The sequence below is a fragment of the Procambarus clarkii genome, chromosome 76 (assembly GCF_040958095.1).
Source record: "Procambarus clarkii isolate CNS0578487 chromosome 76, FALCON_Pclarkii_2.0, whole genome shotgun sequence".
Taxonomy (NCBI): domain Eukaryota; kingdom Metazoa; phylum Arthropoda; class Malacostraca; order Decapoda; family Cambaridae; genus Procambarus; species Procambarus clarkii.
Genome location: NC_091225.1, coordinates 4,025,160 through 4,052,097, shown reverse-complemented (window position 1 = coordinate 4,052,097; position 26,938 = coordinate 4,025,160). Strand labels below are relative to the sequence as shown.

Sequence of the window (26,938 nt, the reverse complement as noted above, 5' to 3'; positions counted from 1 at the left end):
TCCTTCTTGGGGCTTAAAACTAGCTGGTCTGCTGGTCTGCCCCCATAAACTTCTTCCTCCCCAGACTCCACTGGGTCTGCTATTGCTGCGTCTCGCCTCGCTTCTCACTCTGTTCTCCCTCAAGCTCTTGTATGCTTCAGTAATCATATCTGCCCTATCTGCGGCATCTTTCACTTCCTTTACCCAACGCTTCTTGGATCTTGAACTTTGTTTCGGGATGCATCATTTCTAAGAACTTTTCCATGACCATCAATTGCTTCAGGTCAGCGTAAGATCTAACTCCGGCAGCCTCAATCCATTTCTGGAATCGTATTTCCAGATCCCTTGCTGTCTCGGCAAACGTATATGCTCCAACCTTTATCATCTCTCTGAAGCGCTTCCTATAAGCTTCTGGGGTTAGTTGAAACGAGCGCAGTATGCTGCTATTTACTGTGGCATAATCCTGGCACTCTTCCAGTGACAATTGGGTGTATGCCTCCCTGGCTGCACCGGTCAATCTTAACTGGACCAGCTGGGCCCATTCCTCCCGTGCCCACTCCTTGATGCTGGCTACCTTTTCAAAGTCCTCAAAAAAGCTCTCCGCCTCTTCGGGAACAAACAAGGGAATGTCCTTCTCCCTAACCCTAACATCTGGTGAGTGTGATACCTGGGTTGTGCTCTCTGGCAACCCATGTTCAATCCTTCGCTCAGCCGAGGTTCTATTCGCTTCTATCTGCATTTGTTTTGTTCTCTCTTTTTCTTTTTCGACCTGGGCTTTCTCTTTGTCCACCTCTAGTCTTACTTTCCCTTTTTCTTTCTCCACCTCTAGCCTGGCTTTCTCTTTTTCTACCTTCAGTCTGGTCTTCTCTTTTTCCCTCTCGGCTTCATTTTTCATCTGGAGTTCCAATTTCATCTTTTTTAGCTGGAACTGTCTCTCCTCACGCTGCATCTGGAGCTCTAACTGGAACCTTTCCAGACTCCTGTTCCTGCTACTGCGGCTACTATTACTGCTCCTACTCGATCCCTGGGATCTCACTTCATCCTGCCCATCATCCTCGTTTCCACTTTCAGCTCCTTTTTCGGCTCCTTGTTCTGTAGCTTCACTTTTGCTCTCAACTGCCTCAGGATCTCATCCTTCATCCCAGCTACTTTAGATGCTTTCAACCTGATGCCATATTTTTCTGTTATTTGTCTTAATTGATCCCTCGTGCAATCATCCAGGTCCTCAGGCTTGCCTGACCCCACAAACGCTTGCACCTTATCCATCTTGTCCTGTGAGTCTTCCCAAGGGAGATAATATACACCTGCGGTCACACAGTGTGTCTATTTCAACAAGGGGTGTACAAATCCACTCTTGGACAGGGTGTGGGTGTGTCAGTTCACTTTCCGGACACAGGCCCCCAATTTATTATATTGTGGGTTGGGTGTTGTCGACGTTGATCTTTCTTTATGGACAACCCAACCCAAAACTCGGTAGAGTGTTTTAAACTTTACCAGGAGATCAACCTGGGCGCTTCTGGCTCTTGGAGAGGGGCTCAACGTCACACGTTTAGGGGATGCGGCTCCAATACTTAGCCTCGTTGTCACGTGCACACACCCTCTCGAGCCGCTGTGACTCCCCACTCTCTCCTTATGTGATATGGTCTCCTCAATCCCCTTTGCTTCATTAGCTATTCCGTTCTACCGTGTCCACAGCTGTGGTTCTTGGTTCTTTCTCTCTCTCTCCTTCTTTCCTACCTCCCGGGAAGTCTCACTAGGACAAGGGCAAACACCAGCAAATTTGAATACATTTACTGGACAAAGCACATACACACATATAATAATTATGAATCCTACTCTCTATACTATTTCAGTCAGGTTGCACTCCAACACCATCGAAACTCTATCATCTGCTTATCAAGTGGTATCCTATCTCCTGATTCACCACCTAATACTACCAACCTCCTCAAGTAGGTCAAGTCTTATAACACAATGTTGCACTATCAGCAAGAGAATATATATATCTATAAACATGTGCCATGGAGTCACACATGAGGAGTGGTTCTGTATATTAGGGAAGACCTTGTATGCTCGGAGCTCCTTAATGTTACAATTGAGGTGGTAGAGGTACTGGAAGTAAAAATAGAGAAAGTAAACTTATTATTCTAATAAACAAACCGCCAGATACAACGGCTGAGAAATTCGCAGAACAGATAAACAAAATAGAGAATAGCCTTGATAATTTGGAGAACCCGTTACCTGATATTATCTTCCTTACTGACTTCAACTTGCCTAGTCTAAGATGGAGAATAGCAAACAATAATATTATACCAGAAAATCTATCGGCACATAACCAACCACAGATCAGAAACTGCTTAGATTCTGTGACAAATTTTCACTCAACCAGCAGATATCAGAGCCAACGAGAAATGAAAATATTCTAGATCTGGTCTTTACAAACAATGAAGACATAATCAGGAACATTACGATATCAGATACCACATACTCAAATCACAAGCTCATTGAAGTGAAAACTACCATCATTGCTCAGAATAGGCCTAAAACAATAATCAAGCGAGAGGGGTTATTCAGTAAATTTCATTTTAATAATAAAAGGATAGACTGGGGAGACAATAAACAGGGAACTTACAAACATTCCATTGGAAACTGTCTTAAGTAATAAAAGTGCTACAGAAGGAATTAAAAAAACTGACTTCGGAAGCATATGAAGTCTGCCTGAAACATGTTCCTTTGAGGAAAGCCAGAAAGAGGTCCAACGTAGAAAGAGAACGCAGACGACACTATAAAAAAAGGAAAAAAAATAACGGAAATGCTTAAGCAGACACGACTTTCCCTGCAAAGAAGGAATAATTTAAATAATGAGATTGAAGAAATCGAGCGGAAATTGAAACACTCATATCAGACTGAAGAAAGGCAGTTAGAACAGAAAGCAATTCAGGAAATAAAGAAAAATCCAAAATATTTCTTCTCATATGCGAAATCAAAAGCAACAACCACTCCCAGTATTGGACCTATTCGTACGAGTAAAGGTTTATACACGAAGGATGACAAAGAAATTAGTGAAATCCTAAAAAAGCAGTATGAGGACATGTTTAGCACTCCAATAAACAACACAAAAGTGGAAGATCCAGACTATTTCTTTATGCATGATATCAAAGCCCCTGTAAATATAACTGATATCTACATGAGCGTACTAGATTTTGAAAGCGAAATTGAAAACATGCCAATGCACTCAGCTCCGGGTCCAAATTCATGGAATTCAATATTTATAAAGAAATGCAAAGTGCCGGTAGCACAGGCTCTCAGTAGAGTGTGGAGGAAACACTGGGGAGATACCAGATGAACTTAGAGTAGCAGACATAGCCCCTCTACACAAGGGAGGGAGCAAAGCATTGGGAAAGAATTATGACCAGTTGCACTAACGACCCACATAATAAAAGTATTTGAGAGAGTGATCAGGTCACCAGTTTCATGGAGACCAATGACCTTCACAACCCAGGCCAACAATGATTTCGAGAGGGAAGATCGTGCCTCTCACAGCTACTTGACCACTATGACAAAGTCACTGAGGCATTAGAAGAAAAACAGAATGCTGATGTGGTGTACACGGACTTCGCAAAGGCATTCGATAAACGTGACCATGGAGTGATGGAACACAAAACGTGGGCAATGGGAATAACCGGTAAAGTAGGACGCTCGATACTCCATTTTCTGTCAAACATGACACAACGAGAAACAGTCAATCATATAAAAAGCTCTGTACCTCAGGGTACAGTCCTTGCACCTCTATTTTTACTTATTCTCATATCAGATATTGACAAAAATACAAATCACAGCTTCGTATCATGCTTTGCACATGACACAAAAATCAGCATGAAAATTACCTCGGCAAAAGACGTTGAAATACTTCGAGCAGATATTAATACAATTTTCGATTAGGAAAAAGAAAATAACATGATGTTCAACAGTGATAAATTCCAGGTACTCAGGTTCGGTAAAAATGAGGTCCTTAAACATAATACAGGGCAAAACACAATCAAATGTGCCCATAGTAGGAAAGCAGCATGTCAAGGATTTGGGAATGATGATGTCCGACGACCTAACGTTTATGGAGCATAACCAAGCAAATATTGTATCAGCCATAAAAATGATCAGATGGATTACGAGAATTTCAGATCCAGGGATCTCATCACAATGGCTGTACTTTACAAATCACTTGTACTGTTCCGTCTTGAGTACTACTCAGTACTCACCTCCCCTTCAGAGCAGGAGACTCTGCTCAAATAGAGGGAATACAGAGAACAGATACGGCATACATAGACGCAATAAAGCACCTAAATTACTGGGATCGTCTCAAAGCTCTCCAAATGTACTCACTAGAAAGAAGACGAGAGAGATGTCAAATAATATACACGTTGAAGATACTAGAGGGCCGGGTACCAAATCTACACAGTAAAATAACAACGCACTGGAGTGAATGATATGGAAGAAAATGCAGAATAGAACCAGTGAAAAGTAGGATTGCCATAGGCACAATCAGAGAACACTGTATAAACATCAGAGGTCCTCGGTTGTTCAACGTCCTCCCAGCGACTATAAGAAATATTGCCGGAACAACCGTGGACGTCTTCAAGAGAAAGCTAGATCATTTTCTCCAAGGAGTGCCGGACCAACCCGGCTGTGGTGGATATGTGGGCCTGTGGGCCGCTGGAAGAAACAGCCTAGTAGACTAAACTCTCACAAGTCAAGCCTAGCCTTGGACCAGGCTTGGGGGGTAGAAGAACTCCCAGAACCTCCATCAACCAGGTATCAACCAGGTTTATGATGAAAAAGAAAATATAATGTTACGGGAAACCTAATAGCATGAGAACGGTTCGATTTCAATTAATTATAGAATAACTGGCATGCCTAATTTAAACGTTAGAGCACGAACAACCCTGAGAATGATATAAAGAATTTTGTATAGAATTCAGATGTACAATAGATATATGAATCTTAAAGTGTAGGGATTTACATATGTACATAGAGTAAAATGGGAATTTTAAATGGGTAGAAAAGACTAATTTTTCCAATGCTTTTCGAGCGAAGCACGTAAATCCATGTTCGAAATAGGAGATAATAGGAAAAAAAAATAACTTTTTGATGTCAAAATAATAATATATAAGATGAGACGAATGAATAAGAGGGTAATAACACCTCGGACCAATCCAACAAATGAATGAATCATGTTGTTGAGGAGAAATTGCAAAAGGAGTTGGCAAATGAATATGCAAGGAAGTTGTCTGTGATCTTCGAGTACGAGGCTATGAACATCTCGACCTCAATAACATGTGAGAAATATGCTTGCAATGTTCACTTAGCAAGCCAAGGAAGTGTCAAGAGTTGCACAAGCTGGTACAATTATAAGAGGAACAGCTTCGTGTGATAGGAACAACACTTGAATAAGAAAATTAATAGATTTTGTAGAAGAGGAGTCGGAGGAAGGCAGATGGGAGTGTGATGAACGTAACATGTATGTTATAATATAAGTTTTTTCAAGCACCATAAAACACTTTTGGAAAGAATAAAGTAAACACAGAAAGAATTACTTAAATAGAAATACAAATGTAAAAAGTAAACATAATAAAATGTTATGTAGTGAAGATAAAATTAGAATGAATTGGATCGAATTCCTTAAAAATCTGTTGGATGGAAGAGAAAAAAGGAATTTAAATGTATTCATTACGCTGGTGTCTGAATAGTGAACTACAGAAAACCATCAAATATATCTGTAGGAAGGAGAAATGCAGCAATGAACAAGTTAACATGTTGGGAAGAGGCAGTTATGGATGAAGTTTTAGCTGAATTTATTGGAAGGATTATTGACAAAGCATTTAGAGTGGATTTAATGAGAGTTTTATTGTTTCAAATCAACATAAAATGCAAGAAAATAACAAATACAGTAATTATACTAGTTTCTGTTTACATTTTATGTGTGGGGATAGGTAGGCAGGAGAGTTACTAAGTAGGCAAAATATTGAAGTTCTTGCAAGACAGACTCAAGTATAACATTTCGGGTTTACGGCTCATGCTCTGTGATGACAATGAAAATTGTTTCACTGAAAATTATATGAACTACTACCTGTACCCGGCCACACGTTGCTGTGGCTCAGAAAGGCACGTGCGTTGCTAAGCCACAGCAACCCTCACCTCCCCCCAGTCCTCCCTTCCAGTCCCCCCTCCCCATCCCCTCGCCCTCCTAACCATTCCCCACTCCCCAGTCCTCTCCACCATTTCCCTCTCCCCCATCCCCTTCTCCTCCCCACTATCCCCAACTTCCCCATCCCCTCGCCCTCCCCAGCATTCTCCACTCCTCCGTTCCCTCGTCCTTCCCTCCATCCCCCAGTCTCCTGTCCAATCGTCTTCCAAACCACTACCCCTCGCCCATCCTGTCATCCTCCCCTCCATCCCCCACTCTCCTGTCCCCTTGTCCTCTTCACCATTCTTCACTCCCCCGTACCATCGTCCCCACCATCCACAACTCCCCCGTCTCCCCTACCATTACTCCCTCCCCCATCCCCTCGTTCTCCCCATCATCCCCCACTCTCATTCCCTCGTCCTCCCCCCCATTCCGTACTCCTTTGTCCGATGTATTCCCAAATGATCTGATGTTCTAATCAGAAAAATGGGAACATTAATTGATCTGATATCCCTTCATTGAAAAATAAAAAAACAGTTAAAAAACGAAATGATAGAAATGAAAAAATAAAAAATAAACTAGACCCAGGAAAAGAACGGTATGATAAAACACACAGCTCAATTGCAACACAATGTCTCACAAAACAATTAAATCAAAATGAAAATTAATCGAAATCTATGAAAATTCAATTTCTCAATGCAATCGGAAGCATTTAAATGGAATCGTAACATATTTAGTATAGCGTGAGGTGCCTTTTCATGCAACAGATGGCGCTGTTTTTTAAAACATGTTTTTAACTGTCAGAGGTGTTGCATGTATATAGTAGGTTCATAAAATTACACACATATTTAAATGGAATGTTGTGTCAAAATTTCAAGGCAATCAGTGAAGAACTTTCAGAGATTACAGCGAGTGTTGCTCTTACAGCCAACAGAGGGCAGTGTTTAAAAAAAATGCATGTTTTTATCTGTCACATGTGTGGCATGTATATAGCAGGTATATAAAAACATGCGCATATTCGAATGCAACGTTGTGTAAAAATTTCAAAGCAATCCGTAATGAGAGTTTCGAGATTTCTCTCACATGAAAATATTTTTCATGTGAGTTTTTCAAATGAAGCATGTTTTTATCTGTCACACTCATCACCTCTATATAGTATGTATATAAAAACACGCTCGTATGCGAATTGAACATTTTGTCAAAATTTCAAAGCAATCACTGAAAATTTTTCGGAGATTCACGATTTTGAACAAATGATATTTACATTTTTATTTATTTAGATAGTTGAACGGTATGGTAAACAAGACAGCTCAATTACAGCACATTGCCACACAAAATAATTAAATCAAAATGAAAATAAATCGAAATGTATGAAAATTCAATTTATCAATGCAATTGGAAACATTGAAAATAGTCAAAACATATTTAAACATATAGCGTGTTTGGCTTTAAGTGCAGTAGGTGGCGCTGTTTTTAAAAAAACACATATTTTTACCTGTCACAGGTGTAGCATATATATAGTAGGTCTATAAAAACATGCGCGTACTCGAATGGAACGTTTTGTCAAAATTTAAAAGCAATCAGTTAAGAACTTTTGGAGATTACAGCGTGTGTTGCTCTTACATCCAACAAATGGCAAATATTTTTAAAAAAGCATGTTTTTACCTATCACAGACGTGACATCTATATAGAATGTATATGAGAACATGCTCGTATGCGAATGGAACAGTGTCAAAATTTCAACGCAATTGGTGAAGAACTTTCGGAGATTAGTGATTTTGAACATTTACATTTTATCTATCTACTGGCAGTACCCGGCTACGCATTGCTGTGACTCAGCAACCTTTTCCTGCCCCCCCCCAGTCCTCCCCACCATTCACCTCCTCACCCGTCTCCTTGGCCTCCCAACCATTCCCCACTCTACCATCCCCTTGTCCTCCCCCACCATTCCCCACTCCACCATCCCCTCTTCCTTCCAACCATGCCCCACTTCCCTGTCCTATTGTCCTCCCCCACCATTCTTCATTCCCCCATCCCCTTGACCCCACCATCCCAAACTCTCCTATTCCCTCATCCTTCCCCGCCATTACTCCCCGCCTTTGTCCTCTCATCCTCCCCATCATCTCTCACTTCCGTCCCCTCGTCATCCCTACCCTTCCTCACTCCCTCGCCCGATGCCTTCCAAAATGGTCTGATGTTCCCATCAGAAAATTGGGAACATCAAGTGTTCTGATGTTCCCATCACAGAAATATAAGAATTCAGAAAAAAAATCAAAAGTGTTGCATGTATATAGTAGGTATATAAAAATACACGCCTATTCGAATGCAACGTTGTGTCAAAATTTCAAAGCAATCGGTGAAGAACTTTCGGAGATTACAGCGTGTGTTGCTCTTACGTCCAACAGATGGCACTGTTTATAAAAAAACATGTTTTTTCCTGTCACAGGTGAGGCATGTATATAATAGATATATAAAAAGAGATGCCTATTATAATGCAACGTTGTGTCAAAATTTAAAAGCAATCGGTAAAGAGGTTTCGAAGATTTTCATCACATAAAAATACAATTTTTTAGAAAAAGCATGTTATTTTACCGTCACAGACGTGACATCTATATAGTATGTATATAAAAAGCTGGCCGGATGAGAATGGAACGTTGTGTGAAAATTTCAAAGCAATTGGTGAAGAACTTTCGGAGATTAGCGGTTATGCACAAACGAACATTTCAATTATTATTTATATAGATAAAAATATATTTTGATTTATCTATATTAATATAGGTGAAGAAATTTCGATTAGCGAGTTTGAACAAACGAACATTTACAATTTTTATTTATCTACTAGCTGTACCCGGCCACGGGATGCTGTGGCTCAGCAATGCATGTGTGTTGCTGAGCCACAGCAACCCTACCCTGTCTCCTGTCCTCCCCCATTATTCCCCTTCTCCCCTGTCACCTCGTCCTCCCAACTATTCCTCATTCCCTTATCCCCTCGTCCTCCCAACCATTGTCCACTCCCTGATCCCTTTTTCCTCCCCTTCATCCTCCACTCCAGCATCCCCTCTTTCTCCTAACCATTCCCAACTCCACCATCCCCTCGTCCTCCCCACTATCTCCCATTCCTCCGTCCTCCCTACTATTTCCCCTTCCCCCGCCCTCTCATCCTCCCCACTATCCGCCACTCCCCGGTCCCCTCGTCCTCCCCTACCATTTTCCACTCCCTTGTCTGATGATCAAATGATCTGATGTTCCCATCAGAAAATTGGGAACATCAAATGATATGGGGATAGATTCACGAAGAAGTTATGCAAACACTTACAAACCAGAACCGCCTTCCTTGTCCATGAGCTCCGAAGCACCAGGAGGCTGATTATAACAATAACAACAGTTGATTGGCAAGTTTTCATGCTTGTAAACTGTTTAATAAATGTAATCAAAACCATCAAAGATTGAAGAACGATGTACACGTTCGTAAGTACTTGCATAACTGCTTCGTGAATCTGGCCCCAGAGGTTCCCATCAATGAAATATAAGAAAAACATTAAAAAAAAATGAAAAATAATGAAAAAATAAAAAATAAACTATAACCACAAAATAAACGGTATGGTAAACAACACAGTTCAGTTTCAAGGCAGGTGGTAAGGACACTGCACCAGGTGCTGGTAACATTACATACTCAATGATCGCACACGCAGGTCCTGCTGGAGAACAAGGAATATTGGACGTTATCAATGCATCTTGGCAGCAAGGCAAACTACCAACCTCTTGGAAGAAAGCAGACATCATACCGATTCCTAAGCCGAAAGAACCTGGCAATTACAGACCCATTTCATTAACATCATGCATTAGTAAAACTGCAGAACGGATGGTCTTAAATAGGCTCCTGTGGAAGACTGGAGACCTTCATAGACACATATTTGGCTTCACTAGAGGAGTAGGTACTGCCAACTGCATAGCAACATTACTAGGAACAGTTAACTCGGGTCCAGCTATAGTGGTCTTCCTTGATCTAGATAAAGCATTTGAACTTGCAAGCCCGCAAGCAATATTACACACCTTAGTTACAAAAGGTGTAAAGGGAAAAATGCTAGCATGGATTCAAGATTACCTAAGTCACAGGTATGCCAGAGTAAAGTTGCAAGGACAAGTGTCGGACTACCACTTGCACGAGAATGGAACTCCACAAGGAGGAGTCCTCAGTCCTAGTCTTTTTAACATCGTTGTGGAAAACCTTGTTACCATGACATTTACAGAAGGGGTTAAATTGCTAAGCTATGCTGATGATATAGCATTAGTCATTACAGGTCCTTCACTTCTAAATAAAGCTCAAGGTGCTTTAGATAAAGTAACATCTGAATGCAGTGTTTTAGGGCTAAAAATATCTGAACAGAAGTCTAAGGCAATGAGACTAGGTGGCAACACTCCAGACAGGCACCTACGCATTCAAGACATTGACCTTCAGTGGGTTACACTTTATCGATATCTCGGAGTGTGGATTGATTTTAAAATGACATTCAATAAGCAAATTCAATATCTACAGGAGAAAGCAAAATCACGAATAAATATAATGAGAGCAATCACAGGGCCCCGTCTAGGAGCGGGACACAGAGTGTTGAGAATGTTTTACATACACGCCGTTCGTTCCCTAGTTGATTATGCGGCGCCTGCCTTACTCACTCTTTCTCCTGGTCAGTGGGCAAACGTTGAGGTTCTTCAAAATGATGCATTGCGAATCATAACAGGGGATCCCAGATGGACTAAAATACTGAACCTAAGACTAGAAACAAAGCTAACGTCGATTGAAATAAGGGTAAAGGGGATTGCTGCGTGCATGCTGACCAAGATATTGACTAGACCTAGAATCAGTTCACTTAAAGATATAATCACTGGAGCACTAACTCTGGACAGAAGAGCCTCCAATAGCAACAGGTGGACCCATTGTGCGATAAACACCATCAATACGTTCGATATGACAAACACAGTCACTGAGAGGGGTGTCGACGAAATACACGCAGTCTTTGTTATACAAGCCCCTTGGGAATCTCTGCCAGCAGACTTTAAGATTATGGCTCTTGAAGGAAAGAAGAACCAGACAAATCCTCATCTGCTACGTAACATTGCACAGATGCATATAGAAGCAAACATGGCATCCGACAGCTTCACTTACTTCACAGATGGATCAGTAGACCAGCAGGGACAAGAAACCGGAGCTGCAGTTAAAGCGGGAAACTCTGTAAATAGTTGGAGGCTCTTAAATGGGTGTTCGACTTTACAAACATAGATGCTAGCCATTCAAAAGGCTTTGGAACATGCTCTTGCTGAACACCGACAACATGTTATCATACATACAGATTCGAGAACCGCCATTGAAACCTTACAACAAGAACACATATGTGATAACATCCATCTGATCACAAATGTCTTATCATTCATGCACACACTCAAACGATAAGGCCGACGGGTACTTATCAACTGGGTGCCAAGTCATGTGGGAATAATAGGAAATGACATTGCAGACGAAGCTGCAAAACTTGCTACTAAGAGGAGAAATGTAGACATTTACATACCACAGAGTCTATCACAGATGAAGAAAGTAATTCGAAACAGAGCAATGCAAAAGATGTTCAGTGACCACAACACAGCAGTTGCAACATCAGGATCTGCGGGTTGGTACAAGAATTCAACCAACTACGAACCACTTAGTTTGATGAAAGGGAGCGGTAGAACAACAGAAGTGCACTAACATCGCATCAGGCTTGGATACCCATGTGCATGGGAAATAGGCTTACAGGTTCCGGAAGATGAGAGGAAATGTCAACACTGTGGAGAAATGCCCGACAGACCACTGGAACATTATCTAACACAGTGCACAGTTACAAACCCGTTAAGATTTCAACTTAGATTCAACAGAGCAGAAGAAGTTGTTAAACACATATGGCAAAATCTTACTGAAGCGACCATATGAGTGATAAATACTCATCCTCCGCCCAAGTAAACCAGAAACACGCAACACTTAGTGGGCCAGCCAGAGGCTTAGGGCCCGCGCAGGATTATCCCTGCAAAAAAGAAAAAAAAAATAAGTTTCAAGGCAATGTCACACAAAATAACTGAATCAAAATTAAAATAAATCGAAATTTATGAAAATTCATTTTATCAATGAAATCGAAAACATTGAAATGGAATCGAAACATATTTAGTATTGCATGTGTTGGTCTTATGTGCAATAGATGACGCTGTTTTGCAAAAATACATGATTTTACCTGTCACAGGGGTGGCATCTATATAGTAGGTATATAAAGACGTGCCTATTCTAATGCAACGTTGTGTTAAATTTTCAAACCAATCAGTGAAGAACTTTTGGAGATTACAGCGTGTGTTGCTTTTATGTCCAACAGATGGCGCTGTTTAAAAAGAAACATGTTTTTTCCTGTTTCAGGTGAGGCATGTATATAGTAGATGCATAAAAAGACGCGCCTATTCAAATGCAACGTTGAGTCAAAATTTCAAAGCAATCGGTAAAGAGGTTCTGAAGATTTACCTCACATGAAAAACACAGTTTTTCAGAAAAAGCATGTTTTTACTGTCACAGTCGTGACATCTGTATAGTATGTATATAAAAACCTGCTCGGATGCCTGGTTGATACCTGGTTGATGGGGTTCTGGGAGTTCTTCTACTCCCCAAGCCCGGCCCGAGGCCAGGCTCGACTTGTGAGAGTTTGGTCCACCAGGCTGTTGCTTGGAACGGCCCGCAGGCCCACATACCCACCACAGCCCGGTTGGTCCGGCACTCCTTGGAGGAATAAATCTAGTTTCCTCTTGAAAATGTCCACGGTTGTTCCGGCAATATTTCTTATGCTTGCTGGGAGGACGTTGAACAACCGCGGACCTCTGATGTTTATACAGTGTTCTCTGATTGTGCCTATGGCACCTCTGCTCTTTACTGGTTCTATTCTACATTTTCTTCCATGTCGTTCACTCCAGTACGTTGTTATTTTACTGTGTAGATTTGGTACTTGGCCCTCCAGTATCTTCCAGGTGTATATTATTTGATATCTCTCTCGTCTTCTTTCTAGTGAGTACATTTGGAGGGCTTTGAGACGATCCCAATAATTTAGGTGCTTTATTGCGTCTATGCGTGCCGTATATGTTCTCTGTATTCCCTCTATTTCAGCAATCTCTCCTGCTCTGAAGGGGGAAGTGAGTACTGAGCAGTACTCAAGACGGGACAACACAAGTGACTTGAAGAGTACAACCATTGTGATGGGATCCCTGGATTTGAAAGTTCTCGTAATCCATCCTATCATTTTTCTGGCTGTCGCAATATTTGCTTGGTTATGCTCCTTAAACGTTAGGTCGTCAGACATTATTATTCCCAAATCCTGTACATGCTGTTTTCCTACTATGGGTACATTTGATTGTGTTTTGTACTCTGTATTATGTTTAAGGTCCTCATTTTTACCGTACCTGAGTACCTGGAATTTATCACTGTTAAACATCATGTTATTTTCTGATGCCCAGTCGAAAACTTTATTAATATCAGCTTGAAGTTTTTCAATGTCCTCAGCCGAGGTAATTTTCATACTGATTTTTGTGTCATCTGCAAAGGATGATACGAAGCTATGACTTGTATTTTTGTCTATATCTGATATGAGAATAAGGAAAAGCAGTGGTGCAAGGACTGTACCCTGAGGTACAGAGCTTTTCACTGCACTTGGACTAGATTTTATATGGTTGACAGTTACTCGCTGAGTCCTGTTTGACAGAAAACTGAGTATCCAGCGTCCTACTTTACCGGTTATTCCCATTGACTTCATTTTGTGTGCTATCACGCCATGGTCACATTTATCGAAAGCCTTTGCGAAGTCCGTGTATATCACATCAGCATTCTGTTTCTCTTCTAATGCCTCAGTGACTTTGTCGTAGTGCTCAAGTAGCTGTGAGAGGCACGATCTTCCCGCTCGAAATCCATGTTGGCCTGGGTTGTGAAGGTCACTGGTCTCCATGAAATTGGTGACCTGACTCCTAATCACTCTCTCAAATACTTTTATGATGTGCGATGTTAGTGCAACTGGTCTATAATTTTTTGCCAATGCTTTGCTCCCTCCCTCTTTTTGCCGCTCCAAGCAACAGCCTGGTGGACCAAACTCTCACAAGTCAAGCCTGGCCTCGGGCCGGGCTTGGGGAGTAGAAGAACTCCCAGAACCCCATCAACCAGGTAACCAGGTATATAGATGTCACATCTGTGACGGGGAAAATCATGTTTTTTTGAAAAACGGTCTTTTTCATGTGATGTAAATCTTTGAAACCTCTTTACCGATTGCTTTGAAACTTTGACACAACCTTGCATTCGAATAGGCACGTGTTTTTATATATCTCTTATATATATGCCTCACATATGACAGGAAAAATATAAAAAAAAAACGCCATCTGTTGCACATATGAGCAACACATGCTATATTAAATATGTTACGATTTTATTTTAATGCTTCTGATTGCATTTACAAATTGAATTTTCATAGATTTTGATTTATGTTCATTTTTATTAAATTATTTTGTGTGACATTGCGCTGGAATTGAGCTGTGTTGTTTACCGTACCTTTCATTTCGTGAGTATAAGTATAGATGCCACATCTGTGATAGGTAAAAACATTATTTTTTTGAAAAACAGCACTAACTGTTGCATGTAAAAGCAACACACTCTGTACTAAATATTTTACGATTCCATTTCAATGTTTCAGATTTCATTGATATATTTAATTTTCATAGATTTCGATTTATTTAATTTTGATTTAATTATTTGTGGGACATTGTGATGGAATTGAGCTGTGTTGTTTGCCATACTGTTCATTTCGTGAGTATAGTTTATCGTGTTTATTTTTTCGTTCTTTTTCATTTCGTTTTTTTAACTGTTTTTCTTATATTTCAGGGATGGGAACATCAGATCTTTTGATGTTCCCAATTTTCTGATGGAAATGTTAGATCATCTGGGAATGCATCGGATGAGGGAGTGAGGAATAGTGGGAAGTATGAGGGGACGGGAGTGGGGGATGGTTGGAAGACGAGGGGACATCGTAGGGGGTAATGGTGACGTGGACGAGGGTATGGGGGAGTTGAGGATGGTAGTGACGAGGGGACTGGAGAATGGTGGGGAGGACAAAGGGACAGGGGAGTGGGGGATGGAGGAAGGGGTTTGATTGGGAGGACGAAGAGACGGGGAGAGGGGAATGGTTGGGAAGACGACGGGATGGGCGAGTGAGAAATGGTTTATAGGACGAGGGGGACGGGGAAGGGGGCAATGGTGGGGAGGACTGGAAGACAGAGGAAGTTTCCTGTGGGTGGGGTACATCTATTATTGATATATTAATGTAGTATTTTCCCTTTTAAATTGATGTAAGTATGATCTTTATATTGTATATTATTTAATATAAAAAATAGTGCAAAATGGTATTAGTGGAAAATATTTTCAAAATACCTTGGATGGATACAATGTGTTATATTCTTAAAAATATTTATGGCTGAACAATTGTATAAAAATAAAGGAAAACACTGTAAAAGGCGAATTATAGAGCCATTTGTTTACTGAATGTTGTAGTCAAGATGCAAAGCCAGAGTGATGGGAGGAGTGCTGTTAATGTCTGAGATAATGATTATAAATATATAAGTAGTATTTCGTAGATGAAGTAGTGCAAGCTAATTATTGAAAAGCATTTTGTTCAGAATCCATATGAGAAAGACTGTAAAGTGTATATACTTACAATAGTTTACTTGAGATTGTTACTCAACAGCCCTAAACAGTAGCGTACTCAACAGAATGTTACTTAAGAATTGGCAATTTTTATATTTCGATTTCTGTCAAAGGCTTTCAATAATTTCTTTGAAGCAATATGTATATCTTTTAAATGACAATGATACAGTCTCAGACGAGATATTAGTGTGATTAAATAACAAGTTCGTGTGATGTCCCATTAAGAAAATGTAACGAAATTGTTAAGGAGCTCTTTGTGTATAAATACTAAAGAAAATTAGAATGTTGAAAAGTCTGAGGTGATCCTGTACACCAAGGATCGTGTACAGGTAGCGTGAACGTGCCGTGCGCTCAAGAATGTATGGACATGCACGTCTCGGGTATCAACATCGCTATGTCAAGTTTAGTCTCATCTACCCTGGCTGTCCACAAAGACCCCGCCTCGGAAGGAGTGTGAATATTACGCACAGATAAACGTGTGATATCGAAGAAAGGAGTTGATGTATTGAACTCATGGAAAGGATAAAAAAGCTGGTAGGCTGCTATCTTGGCTGGAGAGGAATTGTTTTAGTAAAAAACTAATTAGAAAGATAAGTTTTTTACTTTCGCCTCACTACATCGTATACGAATAGAAGAGACAATCCATGTACAAGCCTGTGAGAATTCTTCTGCACCTGTTTCTTCGACCTGCTTAATGACAACCTCTTGTGTGAAGTATATTTACGTTCACCCTTACTCCTGCAGGAAAACTGTGGCTGGCGTTGCTGGTGAGTATGGTGGCTTGGGGCGTGACTTTGTGGCTACTGCAGAGGGCGTGGCAGTGGGCAGCAGGTGGGCGTCTGGTAGAGCTCTCCACCGCCCTGCTGTACAGTTGGGGCGCCTTGCTGCAAAACCCAGCTTCAGTTTCCCCTGTCAGCAGTTCAAGTTCAGGAAGAGTAAGTCCTTTAGAGGTAAAAGTAAATAAATACCGACCCCGTGGCGAAGTGGTAACACACTCGCCTGGTGTCTCGCGAGCGCTTTGACCTGGGTTCGTATACTGGCCGGGGAGGATTTATTGGGCACCACTCCGTAACCGTAGCCTCTGTTCACCCAACAGTATAATGGGTACCTGGTTGTTAAACGATTTGACAGGTCGTATTCCGGGGAAATTTAGGATTATGGACTTGCCCGAAACACTATGCGCGCTTGTGGCTGTACATGAATGTAAGAACTCTTGTATAAATAAATAAAAAACTTGATAGGAATTTTGATCAAACCAAACTTAACCTATCCAAACTTATCCTAACCTATCTAAAATAACTGAGCAAGTCATGTTCCTAATATAATAGATTATTATTGTTTGAAAAGATCAAAATTGGAAAGACATATTTAGAAATAACGAAATCATACTCTCTGTAAGACTCATCGGATCTTGCATACTAGGCCAAGAAGTGCGGTACTGGCTATTTGGTATGACACACACAAACCCACACCCATACACAGACACACACACACACACACACACACACACACACACACACACACACACACACACACACACACACACACACACACACACACACACACACACACACACATACACACACACACACACACACAAACACACACACACACACACACACACACACACACACACACACACACACACACACACACACACACACACACACACACACACACACACACACACACACACACACACACAAACACACACACACACACACACACACACGCCGGCTAGATGTACTAGCCGGCTGATAGAGAGAAATAGAGCAGTAGTAGTAGCAGGCATTGAAGAACAAACAGGGACCAGACCAAAGGAGCGGAGAGACAAGGACAAAAACATGATTAAAGAGATCCTTAAAGAGGTAAGGATGGAGGGAGCTGAGCGAAATGTTGAAAAGGTTTTCAGGCTTGGAAAGTACAACAAGGACAGAGACCGAATGATAAAGGTGGTTTTCATGAGCGAAATCGCGAAAGAGGAACTGCTAGCAAGGAAGTGTTGTCTAAAAGGTGTAGAGAAGTTCAAGAAAATATTCCTGCAGAGGGATATGACAAGGGAAGAGAGAATACGGACAGCAGACGCGAGGAAGGAGCGCAGGAAGAGAGAAGGAAATCAGAGTACCACAATCCAGAACCCTACAATCCCAGAGGGAAGTGGAGAACCCTCCTCAAACAGTGCAACAGCCACAGGGATTGGGGCACCACCCCCAAATTCTACCCAACAGACACCCAACCTGCCCCATCCCCTGTCAGCCCCCCACTAAGTACCCACCTAGGGCACCCTCCCCCCACCCACCCCCCACCCCCCACTCACCCCCCTTCTCCCCCTCACCCCTCTCCCCAGGACCTCCCTTCTCCCCCATCCCCCATGCCCTCCCTTCTCCCACATGCCTTCCCGTCTCTCCCACCCCCATGCCCTCCCTTCTCCCCCTCCCCCCTAAGCCCCCCACTCTCCCCAACCCCACCTAAGTCTTCCCCTCTCCCCCACTCCCCTAAACCCTCCCCTCTTCCTCACCCACCTCAGCCCTCCCTTTTCCCCCACGCCCCCCAAGCCCTCCACCCTTTTCTCTTCCCCCAAGCCCCCCCATCTCCCCTATCCCCCACAGCCTCTCCTCCCCCCATGCTTCCCCAACCCTCCCTCTCTTACCCACCCCCTGTACCCTCCCCCTCTTATCCACCCCCTGTACCCTCCCCCTCTTATCCACCCCCTGTACCCTCCCCCTCTTATCCACCCCCTGTACCCTCCCCCTCTCCCCCACCACCCCAAGCCCTCCCTCCTCCACCAATCCCCCCGTGCCAGGTCCCCCCAGCTCCCACTCACCCCAGATCCCAAAGGTCCCCCCCAGAAAAGAAGCAGAAGAGAGTCAGTTTCAGGGTGATGTACTCGAACATAGATGGGATCACAAGCAAGACAAGTGAACTAAGGGAAAGAGCACAAGAAGTTAACCCAGATGTAATCGGACTCACTGAAACAAAACTCTCTGGAATCATAACGAATGCCGTGTTTCCCCAGGAGTATACAGTAATAAGGAAAGAGAGGGAAGGTAGAGGAGGAGGCGGAGTGGCCCTACTCATGAGAAGGGAATGGAGTTTTAAGGAGATGGCCATCCCGGGCTGTGAGGAGTTCAGAGACTACATAGCAGGCACCATAACAATGGGAGGACCAAGAATAGTAGTAGCAGTAATATACAACCCTCCACCAAATGACAGGAGACCCAGTCAAGAGTATGAAAACAACAACAAGGCAGTTAACACTATAATTGAGAGGGCAGCCTCTGCTGCCTGTAGAAATAGATCCCACCTGCTCATCATGGGCGACTTCAATCACGGAAAGATTGACTGGGAGAACAAGGAACCGCATGGAGGCGAGGATACGTGGAGAGCCAAACTATTGGAGGTGGTGACAAGCAACTTTTTAACGCAGCATGTCGGAGAACCCACAAGGATGAGAGGCAATGACGAACCAGCGAGACTCGACCTAGTCTTCACTCTGAACGACTCCGACATAAGAGAAATCGGTTTTGAGGACCCAGTAGGAATGAGCGACCACAGTGTACTGGTGTTTGAGTACTTGATTGAAGAAGGGTTATTGAACTCGAGGAGGGATACCGAAACCAAAAGGTTAGCATACCGAAAGGGAAACTATGAGGGGATAAGAAAATTCCTAACAGATATAGCATGGGAAACAGAGCTCAGGGGAAAGACGGCCCAAGATATGATGGATTACATCACGCAGAAGTGCAAGGACGCAGCAAACAAGTTTGTCCCAGTCCAAAAGGAAAACAGAGAAATGAAGATGAGAAACCCATGGTTTAATCAAAGATGTAGGCTAGCTAAGCAGCAAAGTAAAAGGGCATGGAGAAACTATAGGAATAACAGGACACTGGAGAGCAGAGAAAGATACCAGAATGCCAGGAATGAATATGTCAGGATGAGAAGAGAGGCAGAAAGACAATACGAAAATGACATCGCAAGCAAGGCAAAGACTCAGCCTAAATTGTTGCATAGCCACATTAGGAGAAAAACAACAGTAAAGGAACAGGTTATGAGATTAAGGATAGGGGCGGAAGGATTCACTACAAATGACAAGGAAGTGTGTGAGGAATTGAATAAGAAATTCCAGGAGGTCTTCACCTTAGAACAAGGAGAAATTCCAGAGGTAAGTGAGGGAATAGCTAACCAGGAACCACTGGAAGAGTTTGAGATTACCAGTGGGGAAGTAAGGAAGTGTTTACTAGAGTTGGACGTGACGAAGGCTATAGGCCCAGATGGAATCTCCCCTTGGGTTCTAAAGGAAGGAGCAAGAGAACTGAGCCTACCACTCTCCATAGTGTATAACAAATCACTGGCAACAGGGGAACTGCCAGATACTTGGAAAGCAGCTAACGTAGTCCCGATATACAAGAAAGGGGATAGACAGGAGGCACTGAACTACAGGCCAGTGTCCCTAACCTGCATACCATGCAAGCTGATGGAGAAGATTGTGCGAAAAAAACTAGTGGAGCATCTGGAGCGAAGGAACTTTGTAACACAGCATCAACATGGGTTCAGGGATGGCAGGTCCTGCCTCACAGGGTTACTTGAATTCTACGACCAGGCAACAAAAATAAGGCAAGAAAGAGAAGGGTGGGCAGACTGCATATTTTTGGATTGTCAGAAAGCCTTTGATACAGTGCCACACAAGAGGCTAGTGCGAAAGTTGGAGATGCAGGCTGGAGTGAGAGGGAAGGTACTCCGGTGGATAGAGGAATACCTAAGCAACAGGAGACAACGAGTCTGTGTGAGGGGTGAGGTCTCAGATTGGCGAGACGTCACAAGTGGAGTCCCGCAGGGGTCAGTCCTTGGACCTATACTGTTTCTGGTATATGTAAATGATCTCCCAGAGGGTATAGATTCGTTCCTCTCAATGTTTGCCGACGATGCAAAAATTATGAGGAGGATTGAAACAGAGGATGATAGTAGGAGGCTACAAGATGACCTGGATAGACTGAGTGAATGGTCCAACAAATGGCTGTTGAAGTTCAACCCGAGTAAATGCAAAGTAATGAAACTAGGCAGTGGAAACAGGAGGCCAGGCACAGGATACAGAATAGGAGATGAAGTACTTAATGAAACAGACAGAGAGAAAGATCTAGGAGTTGATATCACACCAAACCTGTCTCCTGAAGCCCACATAAAGAGAATAACGTCTGCGGCATATGCGAGGCTGGCTAACATCAGAACGGCGTTCAGGAACCTGTGTAAGGAATCATTCAGAATCTTGTACACCACATATGTAAGACCAATCCTGGAGTATGCGGCCCCAGCATGGAGCCCGTACCTTGTCAAGCACAAGACGAAGCTGGAAAAAGTCCAAAGGTATGCTACTAGACTAGTCCCAGAACTAAGAGGCATGAGTTATGAGGAAAGGCTGCGGGAAATGCACCTCACGACACTGGAAGACAGAAGAGTAAGGGGGGACATGATCACAACCTACAAAATCCTCAGGGGAATCGACCGGGTAAACAAGGACGAACTTTTCAACACTGGTGGGACGCGAACAAGGGGACACAGGTGGAAGCTGAGTACCCAAATGAGCCACAGAGACGTTAGAAAGAACTTTTTCAGTGTCAGAGTAGTTAGCAAATGGAATGCATTAGGAAGTGATGTGGTGGAGGATGACTCCATTCACAGTTTCAAATGTAGATATGATAGAGCCCAATAGGCTCAGGAATCTGTACACCAGTTGATTGACGGTTGAGAGGCGGGACCAAAGAGCCAGAGCTCAACCCCCGCAAGCACAATTAGGTAAGTACAATTAGGCAATTAGGTAAGTACACACACACACACACACACACACACACACACACACACACACACACACACACACACACACACACACACACACACACACACACACACACACACTCACACACACACACACACTCTCTTGTATATGTTAACGACATGTTCACAGGCGTAGAGTCCTACATGTCGATGTTTGCGGATGACGCAAAGTTGATGAGAAGAGTTGTGACAGATGAGGATTGCAGGATCCTCCAAGAGGACCTGAACAGGTTGCAGAGATGGTCAGAGAAATGGCTACTGGAATTCAACACAAGCAAATGTAAAGTTATGGAAATGGGACTAGGAGATAGGAGACCAAAGGGTCAGTACACAATGAAGGGGAACAGCCTACCTGTGACGACGCGCGAAAGAGACCTGGGGGTGGACGTAACACCTATTCAATCTCCTGAGGCACATATAAATAGGATAACAACAGCAGCGTACTCTACACTGGCAAAAGTTAGAACATCATTCAGAAACCTAAGTAAGGAGGCATTTAGGGCGCTTTACACTGCCCATGTGAGGCCAGTCTTAGAGTATGCCACCTCATCATGGAGTCCCCATCTGAAGAAGCATATAATGAAACTGGAAAAGGTTCAGAGGTTTGCAATGAGACTCGTCCCAGAGCTATGAGGGATAGGGTATGAGGAGCGCCTGATGGAACTGTGCCTTACGACACTAGAAAGAAGAAGGGAGAGGGGGGACATGATAGGAACGTATAAAATACTCAGAGGGATTGACAGAGTGGAAATAGACGAAATGTTCACACAGAATAGTAACAGAACGAGAGGACATGGATGGAAGCTGGAAACTCAGATGAGTCACAGAGATGTTAGGAAGTTTTCTTTTAGTGTGAGAATAGTGGGAAAATGGAATGCACTTCAGGAACATGTTGTGGAAGCAAATACTATTCATAATTTTAAAACCAGGTATGATAGAGAAATGGGACAGGAGTCATTGCTGTAAGCAACCGATGCTCAAAAGCCGGGATCCAAGAGTCAATGCTCGATCCTGCAGACACAACTAGGTGAGTACAACTAGGTGAGTATACACACACACACACACACACACACACACACACACACACACACGTGGGGGGGCCTCGTAGCCTGGTGGATAGCGCGCAGGACTCGTAATTCTGTGGCGCGGGTTCGATTCCCGCACGAGGCAGAAACAAATGGGCAAAGTTTCTTTCACCCTAAGTGCCCCTGTTACCTAGCAGTAAATAGGTACCTGGGAGTTAGTCAGCTGTCACGGGCTGCTTCCTGGGGTGTGTGTGTGTGTGTGGTGTGTGGAAAAAAAAAAAAAAAAAAAAGTAGTTAGTAAACAGTTGTTTGACAGTTGAGAGGCGGGCCGAAAGAGCAAAGCTCAACTCCCGTAAAAACACAACTAGTAAACACACACACACACACACACACACACACACACACACACACACACACACACACACACACACACACACACACACACACACACACACACAAACACACACACACACAAACACACACAGAATGCCAGGAATGAATATGTCAGGATGAGAAGAGATACAGAAAGACAATACGACAATGACATCACAAGCAAGGCAAAGACTCAGCCTAAATTGCTGCATATATAGACACATCAGGAGAAAAACAACAGTAAAGGAACAGGTTATGAAATTAAGAATAGGGGAAGAAGGATTCACTACAAACGACAAGGAAGTGTGTGAGGAACTGAATAAGAAATTCCAGGAGGTCTTCATCTTAGAGCAAGGAGAAATCCCAGAGATAAGTGAGGGAATAGCTAACCAGGAACCACTGGAAGAGTTTGAGATTACCAACGGGGAAGGAAGGAAGTGTTTACTAGAGTTGGATGTGACAAAGGCTATAGGCCCAGATGGAATCTCCCCTTGGATTCTAAAGGAAGTGTGAGGGAATGAAGATTCCCTCAGTTAGTTCTCCTAGTTTTCTAGATTAGGTTAGAGTCGCTCAAGGGACTCTAGACAAGAAGCTTTCAAACTAACAAGCACTTGTGGGGTGTTGGATGAAAGCTTATGTTAAGGACTGTCGTTTAAGACTAATCAGAGATCTGTGATTGTTCTGTAGAGGGAGTTACAGAATTTTTCCTGTTTCTGTGAAATAGGATGAGATTTGAGAGTGAAGTGGTATAAGAGGATACTTGACTCTCAACGGTTTTAGAGGTGGAGGGACAGTAGGGTGAACGTCACCCACCCCCCACCATGTGAGACATCGCGCCAGTCTTAGGCCTCCCCCTCCTTGTGATGTTACGGGACGCCTGAGGGTGAGGGGCGCCTGTGATTGGTAGTGGCACCTTCGCCTCTAGGTGAGTTTTGGCGCGAACAGCTGTGATTGGAAGCGGCACCATGGAGTTGTGCCAGCTTTGTGCTGATTGCTCAAGACAAGGTAGGGGGGAAATATGGGCACTTGAGCTTCCCTAGCCCGCCAAATAGTCAGTCTGGGCTGGGCAGCAAGCTGAGGAGAAAGTGATTGGGTGGGGGTGGCAGTTGCCACCTCCACCCCCGTTAATCGCTGTGACATCCTGATTACTCGTTGTGCAGGGCACTCCTACCATCCTGGGTTGTGTCAAGGCCCAATTTGTGTGAAAATGGGGCCAAAGAGTATGGTAGGAACAGTAAAAACCTCAGAGACAGTGTTGACCCATGAGGCAGCTGGCAGGCCTCATGGTGTATCAGATTGATCCCACTCATCGGATCCGAGTATCCTGTCTAGTGTTAATGGTCAATTGGTGGAATATGGGCAGTGTAATTGTGATGATATTACAGGCCCCTGTTGGACTTTGAATTTCACCTTGTTGGGTCCGCCATGTGGTGACGCCGCCGGCCATCATCACCCCAGTGTACGAGCGAGGCATGCTCTGGTTTGATGGGGGTGTTTGATGGTTCTCCCATCCCCATTCTGTATGCCTGTGGGTGCTAGCCAGGCTGACCTGAGGCATCTCATGTGCTCGCCACCCATGCGCCGGCCACCTTGGCCACCCGCCAGGGGGCCACCTTGGCCACCCTGGCCAAACCTCTCCACCCCCCCCCCACCCCACCTCGCGCCACCCTAGCCCGGGTGGGGCGATGTGAAGCTCCGCGCTTACCTCGTGGCCACACCCCTTAGGGCCACGCCGTGGCCACATGCCTTGGCCATCCCTTTTGGCCACGCTTGGCCACCTTCCCTGGACCACCCTAGGGCCGCACCTAGTCGACGCACGTGGAGCGAGCTAGGTGTTCTGCAGCCAGGTAGGTAGTGACCGGGGAAACGAATGTGTTGAGAATTTAAGGCGCCGTGAGTACAATAATAGTTGTTAGGTGTTACAGTGTCTCAGAATTGTGTTAATTTCGGTAACAGCTGTGTGGTCCCATAGCGCCTGCCAGGCGTGGGAAGCAGCTGAGAGACAGCTGTCTGTACTGACGTCCAGGTGACTGGTTGGGATGTACCTGGAGATGGATGTTGTACACGGTACCAGACAAGTAGTTATATATATAGATTATATGTTGTGTGTAGACTGACTCGAGTATGTAACCGGTCAGTGTAGAGATTTACCATATAAGTGATCCAGTTCTGTCGATTCTATATAATCGTTCAGTCTAGATTTTATGCCATAGTGCCGCATGTTAATTATATCATTGCAGAGGTTGGCAGGCCAGTGTTGCAGTGATGTCAGTGGAGACCCTGAGGTCTGTGTAGTTATGTATACATTTATCTGGTGATATAATTTTCATTGATTATGTGAATGCCATTTCCATGTGTTTCATTTGCATCTTCGTATGTACTGTGTTGTGTGGTGAGTCAGTAGATGAGATTGCTGACTGATTGCCTAATGATGTCATCAGCATGTGGGGTATGCTGACGGCATACATGTTGTAGGTTTGGGCAGTGTTGTTGTCGTTATACGTAATATAACTGCCCCTAGGAGCTGTGTTGAGGGTTTGAGGGACCCCTTTGAGTATTCAGGGGAATTCACAGTACTTAATGAGAGCAAGCAATTAGTTAATTTGCCTAATTAGAGAATTAGCGCCAGCTGTCCACATAGCGACGGTGCTTTATATTAACGTAAATTGTCTTGCTGAAGACAATTGCTCACAGTAGTCCCTTGCAACGGTTGCAAGATAAGGGGGGCAGTAATATAGGTATACTTTTGTTGTTGCCTAACCATGTGTCATTACTGGGTGGTACAGTAATTAACGTGTTGCAGATGCCACAACCATGAGTGGGCAGTGCATTTATGTTGTTATGCATGCCATTGAAAGAGTGACCAATGTAACACTGGGGTTACTTTGTTTCTTTAAGTTGTGTTGAGGACTTAAGGATTCAGTGAGTTAATTAATGGGAATTAACTGGATAAGGGGTGCACATATATTGTTGAGTGAGTGAGAGCTGTTATAGGAGAACAGTGTTGAGCTTGTTGAGATACGTTTCCGGTGCAATTAATTGTCCGTGTGACAACTAATTGACCACTCTAGCTAATTATGCAATTAGCATTCTCATCATGAATTCACGTAGTGGGAGAGGAACTGTCAGAGTTTGTCAGTATTTGTGTTAACGTAATTTGCTCGAGACTAATTACCTTTCTGGGGTATTGCAATTAGTGGCTCATGTCAATTAGTGGAGTAATTAACGTATGGGGTCTTGAGGACTCAGATGACTCGGTAAAGCGAGGTCATGAAGCTAGCATAACTCGTTATATTAATCATATCCTGTCTGGTGACAGTGGATTAAGATGCACTCATGTTAATTAGGCGAGTAATTAACTCCTCTCCCGTGAATTCACAGTGTTTGATGAGACCTGCTTAGGCAGTGCGGAGTGAGACGTATTTATGTATGATTAATTATCGGTCCTGGTGACAGTTAATTAATTGCTCGGGGTTAATTAGGGTAATTAACACTTATTAAAGTAAATTTTGACGCAGACTGTTGAGAAGCACCAAGCTACCAAGCTGTTGAGAAGCTACCAAGTAGTGGTAGGTTTAGTTAACGTAACACGAGGGGAATGTAATTAGTGGTCCATTTGACCTTAATTAGGAATTACTCACTGAATACTTGCAAGGAGTCAAGTGTGATGTAATATAAGAGAGTTTTGAGTTATTGTTAACAAGATGACTTGTGTTAAGAGAGACAAGTGTTAATGATTAACGTAGAGTACCATCATGTTGTTGTCTAAGAGAGACAATTGTTTGTGATTAACGTAGTACTTTGTTGCTGACT

General features: G+C 43.3%; 1 protein-coding gene across 1 annotated transcript in view; it reads left to right on the top strand.

Annotated features, from left to right (window-relative positions):
• The window catches only part of LOC123753353 (uncharacterized), a 180,491-nt gene that overhangs the window by 95,886 nt on the left and 57,667 nt on the right, over nucleotides 1-26,938 (top strand). The window contains exon 10 of the mRNA XM_069313779.1: nucleotides 16,644-16,834. Within this exon, the coding sequence (XP_069169880.1) occupies nucleotides 16,644-16,834 (191 nt within the window). The remainder of the gene's footprint in view (nucleotides 1-16,643; nucleotides 16,835-26,938) is intronic.